Genomic DNA, 7,417 nt, shown 5'->3' with positions numbered 1-7,417 from the left:
TTTTTTAGCCAAGTTGTTTTTTTTATATATATATATATATATATATATATATTTTTTTTTTTTAATAATTATTCATTATTTAATGTATGTTTGAATAAATCCGTCATGAAAATGAGTTTTTATTATTGCCACCACTGTTTAATTATTTATATTTCAACAACAAAGTGTGCAGAAGCAATTACATTAAAATACCTTATATGCAATTTCAATATTTATATGCAACCCAATTTCTGAGTCTTGATTATTAAATAAATTTGATTAATTAATTGATTATTAAACTTTAATATTAGAATGATTTCTGAAGGATCATGTGACACTGAAGACTGGAGTAATGATGCTGAAAATTCAGCTTTGATCACAGGAATCAATTACATTTTACTAAATATTCACATATTTTCAATTGTAATAAAAACAATTTCATCACTTTACGTGTATGTTTTATTAATAATCACACTTGTGTTTCTTGGTTTTGATATATCTTAATAAGATGAGATTGAAATGATCCAATGCAATGATGATTGAGAGATGAACAGACAAACGCTCTTCAGAAGATGTGAGATATTATTTTTCATAATTGTTTTATGTATTTCTGATCAAGTAAATGCAGCCTTGGTGAGCATAAGAGACTTTTTCAAAAACATTACAAAATCATAATGTTTCCAAACGTTTGACAAGTACTGTATATGATAAATATATATCAAAACCAAGAAACACAAGTGTGATTGTTAATAAAACATACACATAAAGTGATCAAAACATTGTGTCATATATTCTCTGTTCTCTAGATCTCTGTAATGTCACCTGGCGACATTGTGAAGGTTCGTCTTCAGTGTCAGACCGAGAGCGAGAGGAGTGGACTCAAACCCAAATACAGTGGGCCGATCCACTGCCTGTTGAGCATCGCCAGAGACGAGGGAGCTTCAGGCCTTTACAGAGGAGCTCTTCCTCTGGCCTTCAGGGATGGGCCGTCATTCGCCACCTACTTCCTGACCTACAGCACACTGTGTTCACAACTCACACCGGCAGGACAGAAAGAGCCAGGTCAATGAAAGCCCAAACATTTCAATTGTGTTTATTACTCACCGTCCTGTCGATCCAAACCTGTTTGACTCATTTCTTCTGTGGAAGAGAATCCGCTGTTCTTTTCTTACAAAAAAGCATCCTAAAAGTAGTCCATTTGACTCATGTCATATGATAGCTTTCAGTCCAGAACAGACCCAAATGATTCACTGAATCATGCACTGATTCACAACATTTGGTCAGATAAAACGTCTCAGGTTACGTATGTAACCATGGTTCCCTGAGAAGGGAACGAGACACTGCGTCCTCTAGAGGTCGCTATGTGGAACGCCTTGAGCGTGACCAGTGTCTGAAGCATATATCTTAAAAAACTTACCTGTTAGGGCCAGGACTCCTGGGCCCAGGGTAGAGCTCAAAGGCTTGGAATCAGGAAGAGATTCCTTTAAGGGGATACGACCAAGCGCCTAGAATTGTAACTAGGTCTTGACCTATCACCCAGGGGGCTACTGCTTGCTCTGCATGAGCTTGCTGAAGGAACTGTCTCGACAGACCCCTAGTAGCAACACCCTGTTAAAGTAGGTATCACTGAGGATACATAGGTAGGGTGGTGGCCTAACCGACTCAAAGAAAGTTTGATGCTTGATGTACGAACTTACCACAGAGTGGATTTTAGGAAGTGCACAGAGATTTCGCTTGCACACTTACCATAACATGGATTTTAAAGATACCGTGGCTAAGGGGCCCTAGAGACTGTTTACCAGACAGACCTAGAGACCTTATGTGACCGTGGCACTCTGAGGGAGCAGTCCATAGCATACACAGAGCATACGTAGATGGAAATGGCGCATCCCATAGAACAATACGTCTGAGAAGTCACCAACTCATCATCATGGTCATAATGCTGGTCTGACTAGCAGTAAGTTACCTAGCTGAGGGAGCATAACACCCAGCTCTCAGCCAAGAGGGGGAGGCAGATGCTTGACCTACAGCATGCTCATAGAAATCCTGAAGGGTAAGCGTACTGCAAGCTTAGCCAAAAACTCAGCGTATCAAGGAAGCAGAGGAAGGACCTAGTTTGCCTGAGGAAGCAGCATGCTCATAATAACCCTCTACAGTGAGGGGAGCGATGCTGACTAGATTAAAGGCATTGCATTGAAACCCCAATCCAGTCTCGTGCTCTCTACCCGATAGAGCAGGGGTCACCAAACTCGGTCCTGGAGGGCCGGTGTCCTGCAGAGTTTAGCTCCAACTTGTCTCAACACACCTGCCTGGAAGTTTCTAGTATGCCTAGTAAGACCTTAATTAGCTTGTTCAGGTGTGTTTAATTGGGGTTGGAGCTAAACTCTGCAGGACACCAGCCCTCCAGGACCAAGTTTGGTGACCCCTGCGATAGAGAGCTTCATACCTCAGAATGCTTAGCGTGCAAACTTACCACTATGTGGATTTTAGAAAGTGCACAGAAGCTTAGCGTGTGCACTTACCATAGCATGGATTTAGAAAGATTCCGAAGCATCTGTTCACAGATGCACAGAAGTCCTCAGACACTCAATCGGGAGCTGCAGGCTCAAAGACAACCCTCTGAGGTGAGGGGAGCACTGCCTGGCTTGACCCGAATAGAGGCAGCTTATCAGGGAAGCAGCAAGCAGCCCAACTACCTGAAGTCACTGCCACGGAGCTCAAGAGCGGAGGGTTTAACCCCTAGCGAGGGGTAACCCAGCAGGGCCCAATAAGCGACAGTCCACTGGTGCAGCTGGACACGGTCTCATGTTCTCTATCTCGATAGAGAGCGCGGGTCCCATTTAACCAGACCCGATAGAATCTGAAGAAATAGCGGGACCCAATAACCATTCATGTGTATAGAGCTTTCTACTCCTCAGAGCAGAAGCACAAAGGAGGGGTTCCCACAGAAACATAAATCCCTCTTACCTCAGGGAACGCAGTGTACTCCAGCCCACTCCACAGAGGGGTGATTACTGGTTCAACCATAAGGGCAGTGTGACAGTGAGGACCCACGTGCCCGACCGTCTATGGAGCATTGAACTCCTCAATGCATCAGCGAGAGGAGCTCTAGCTTAGAGAACGTGCATGAAGGATAAGGAACGATTCAAATCTCGGGAGACCCCTCAGGGTGAGAAATGAGTAGTTCGCACCTGGCCAGAGGATAGGGATCATGTCGCGAAGCATGTACTCAGAAGAATACTAGCCACGAGAAGGACCCACAGGTTCTGAGGTTGCAGCGTTATACTGGGGACCTGATGCTGGGAGACTTCCTCAGAAGCCCAGAACCGATGAGTGAAACCATCACTGTAATCGGCCAACAGCAGGAGGTCCTGACTTAGCAGGTGGGGTCAAACCTAAAAGTCAGAAAAACAGAACAAGTCCGAGTAGTGCTGCAGAGAAAGGCTAGCATCAAGCACACAAGAACTAGCAGTAGAGTAGATAAAAATGGATCGTACTCACCAACCATGGCTCCCGCGCATGACTCAGGCTCATGATATTGGCTGGAGGCAAAGTCCGAAGCCTGGACCTTCGTGGAATGAAGGATTTAAAGGCAGCCGAGCATGTCGTGGCCTCCTTAAACCTCATGACCATCGTCTCGACGGAAGTGCTGAAAAGTTCAGAAGGGGAAACCGGCAGATGTCACCACCATGGTGTGCAACGAGACTGCAACCTGACCTGCTGCCGTGAATGCCCTGCCATTCAAACAAGATGTATCCTGAAGGGGTTCGGATGGCAGGGAGGGAGCCTTAAGAGAAGATGTCTCCCCCATAAAGAGATAGCAGGCCAGTGTCTCTTCAACAGGTGGCATCTTTTCATAACCATTCTCACGCATCCCCTCAATGTTGGCATAACTAGTATGCTAGAATCTGTGCATGCGGGATGAGAATGGATTTTTCCAAACCTTCTCGATCTCCAAATGAAGATCGGGAAGGAATGGAAGGCTCTTTCTTTTCTTTCTTTTTTAACTCTAGCCGGAGTGCAGTATAATGTGGTTATCTGAGAAGGACATGATATAAATCATCTGTCCAATAACTGCAGACAGATGCACACTATACATTTCCAATATAAACAAAAGAAAATTACTGATAGGGAGAAATTTCCCGTCAGGTACTTTCCATGTTCTCACCGCGACGCAACGCGCAGCATGCATTCAGCTCCCATGGGAGCTAAACACGCTCCGCCCAACCGCTAGATTACCTCGCAAATCAAGGGCGAACGAAAAGTGCTGTCGCGAATGCATCGCTATTCAAGCGAGAGGCGAACGCACTCATGCAAACGCTATCTACAAACTCGGGTAAATAGTAAAGTACTCGCATCCCCCTCAGTAGTCCGGCGAATGCATCACAATGAGCACAAGCTGGCTCCTCGTGAGACGAGCGCGTTCAATTCATGCTCAAGAAATAAGCAATGAATGCAGAGCGCATCCAACTCCCTCGAGAGCTGAACGTGCTTACTCGTCACCACACACACACACATACACACAGCACGCGAGCCGTGTGAAACTGCAGGTATCAGAGCAAAGCCTCTGGCGAGAAACATGCACTCCTAGTCGTGTTTAGCTTAACGCTAACATAAACAAACAGTCAGTGAAGACGAAGAAGAGGAAAAAGAGGATGACTTGTTATCCCGGCTCCCTTTTATACTGTGATCGCGCAAGGTAATGACATCATAGGCTGTCGCCGGCCAATGTTATTGTCGTTTTTAGAGATATGCTTCAGACACCGGTCACGCTGAGGGCGTTCCCCATAGCGACCTCTAGAGGACGCAGTTCCCTCAAAAGGGAACTCTAAACTCTCAATCAGACGACAGAAGGTGTGGAAGTGTGGAAGCAAAGTTTGAGGCTTTATAAAGGCTTTATAGGGTCAAAGGTGTGTGTTGATGTTGTCAGAGTGGACGGTGGTGCTGTTGGCCGGTGGATTGGCAGGAACGGCCGGCTGGTCTGTCGGGACACCCATGGATGTGATCAAAGCCCGTCTGCAGATGGATGGCGTCCGAGGAGAGAGGAGATACCGAGGATTCGTTCACTGCGTGACTGAGACCGTACGGAACGAAGGGCTGGGGATTTTCTTCAGAAGCCTGGGAATAAACTGCCTGCGGGCGTTTCCTGTCAACATGGTGGTTTTTGCCGTGTACGAGGTGTCGGTCCGAATTCTCAGGTCAGCGTCTGTGGATCGGCTCTCATGATGAGAAACCATCTAATGATCGCACCATTAATGTATGTGATTCAGATGATTGTGCTTTTGTATTGGAAATGTGTATTTAATTTGCCTGGTTAATACATTTCTCATAGAACCTCTCAAGAGTGTCATATTTTACCACAAAATCAAGAGTCAAATTAATTTTCTTAAAATGAGATATTTTGCACAACATATGTTACTCTGGAGCACAAAAGCAGTCTTAAGTAGCACAGGTATATTTGTAGCAATAGCCAATTGTATGGGTCAAAATTATCGATTTTTCTTTTATGCCAAAAATCATTAGGATATTAAGTAAAGATCATGTTCCATGAAAATATTTTGTAAATTTCCTACTGTAAATATATCAAAACTTAATTTTTGATTAGTAATATGCATAGCTAAGAACTTTAAAGATGATTTTCTCAATATTTAGATTTTTTTTGCATCCTCAGATTCCAGATTTTCAAATAGTTGTATCTCAGCCAAATATTGTGCTATCCTAACAAACCACTCACACACACACACACACACACACACACACACACACACACACACACACACTGCTGGTTTACATATATAGCATGTTTCATACAAAATAATTAAAACTGTTACACAGGTCTACTTTAATGATTACAAATGTTTTAATGATTGTAAATAATTTAATGAGTAATATTTAATCATGTTAATGCAAATAATGCAATAATTTAGATGACCTAAGAAAAAATAACAATAGGATTCCAATGGTCAAGAAATATTAAGAAATTATACATTAGGGATTTCATGGAAATTAATACTAATAATTTATAGAAAGACAATAAATGCTGTTCTTTCCATCATAACTAGGTCTTCATAACTAGAGGTATTAATCAGTTAATGTTAAGTACATGCACACTATCTGCTGGTTACATAAATTAATTGTATTCTGAAGCACAGTATAAAAACTTAAATGAGATATTTGAAAAAGAACTCTGATCAAAATTAGAGAACACTTACAGATACCTCCCAGTTATTGGTGTGAATCTGATGTAAATATGAGACAAAAACTCAAACGGGCATTTTTGTTTTATTTTATCATATATACAAATTATATATATTTTTCTTTTTTATTTATTTATTTATTTTTATTTTGGTTGACATTTTTAAATATATCTTTTTGTTTTACAATTTCATGTTTCATTTATAATTTTGCTCTATAGTTAGATTAGATTCTAATATCTAACCAGAAGTGCAACTAGTAATATAACATTCAAATAAAAAAGACTGTCAAGTGCTTTTGAATGTTATTTGCATATGCAATTTAAGCAAGAAGAGCTATTGCAAGAACGGAGAACTGCTACTAGCAAAATGTGCAAAGAATGTGTCAAACAGCCATGGTATAAAGCCAAATAAATCAATTTGAGTACTCATGGCTGTATTAGATCAAAAGGGTGCTTCTACTAAATACTGAGCAAAGGGTCTGAATACTTAGGACCATGTGATATTTCAGTTTTTCTTTTTTAATAAATCTGCAAAAATGTCAACAATTCTGTGTTTTTCTGTCAATATGGGGTGCTCTGTGTACATTAATGAGGAAAAAAAATTAACTTAAATGATTTTAGCAAATGGCTGCAATATAACAAAGAGTGAAAAATTTAAGGGGGTCTGAACACTTTCCGTACCCACTGTATGTTCACATAGAAAACAGTTGTTTCAAATTGTAATAATATTTCACAATTTTTACTGTATTTCTGATCAATAAAATGCAGTCCCGGTGAGCAGAAGAGACTTCTTCCAAAACATCATTAAAAAAAAAACAACCTTACCACAAATTTTGAACAGTAATGTATTAAATATAAAAGTCTGGAAATCTTAAGAATGTGAACTGTTCTGATGACATTGTTTTGAAATATCCTCACATACGCTGCACTTTTTGCTGAATTATTTCCATTCTTTGCTTAAGATTTTGAAAGTCACTGAACTCAGTTTAACTCGTTCTGTTGTCTGTGAAGGGTTTCATCCAGACTCAGAGGAGAAGATGTGATGGAAAACAGACGCTCAGTGAGGGGCCAGCAGTGCAGAGTCTGAGGTTACGCTTTCTGAGACACAAACGAGGGGAAAGAGAGAGAGCTCTATAGACAGATGAGTCAGAACCTGCATTACTACAAAACTGACCCCAAAATACTGTCATCATTTACGCTCACCCTTCTTTCAGTTCAATCCTGTCTGACAGAACAGCTCTG

The 7,417-nt window shown here is 41.4% G+C and overlaps 1 protein-coding gene across 2 annotated transcripts in view; it reads left to right on the top strand.

Moving 5' to 3' along the window:
• The window catches only part of slc25a47a (solute carrier family 25 member 47a), an 11,252-nt gene extending 5,935 nt beyond the window's left edge, over nt 1–5,317 (top strand). For both annotated transcript variants that reach the window (XM_016240301.1, XM_016240302.1), the window contains 2 exons: nt 786–1,041; nt 4,910–5,317. In XM_016240301.1, coding sequence (XP_016095787.1) covers nt 786–1,041; nt 4,910–5,205 — 552 coding nt within the window. In that variant the 3' untranslated portion in view covers nt 5,206–5,317. The remainder of the gene's footprint in view (nt 1–785; nt 1,042–4,909) is intronic.
• Nucleotides 5,318–7,417: the final 2,100 nt, after the last annotated feature.

The sequence above is a fragment of the Sinocyclocheilus grahami genome, unplaced genomic scaffold (assembly GCF_001515645.1).
Source record: "Sinocyclocheilus grahami isolate Dianchi unplaced genomic scaffold, SAMN03320097.WGS_v1.1 scaffold587.1, whole genome shotgun sequence".
NCBI classification, from domain to species: Eukaryota; Metazoa; Chordata; class Actinopteri; order Cypriniformes; family Cyprinidae; genus Sinocyclocheilus; species Sinocyclocheilus grahami.
This window is presented reverse-complemented; position numbering and strand designations above follow the sequence as displayed.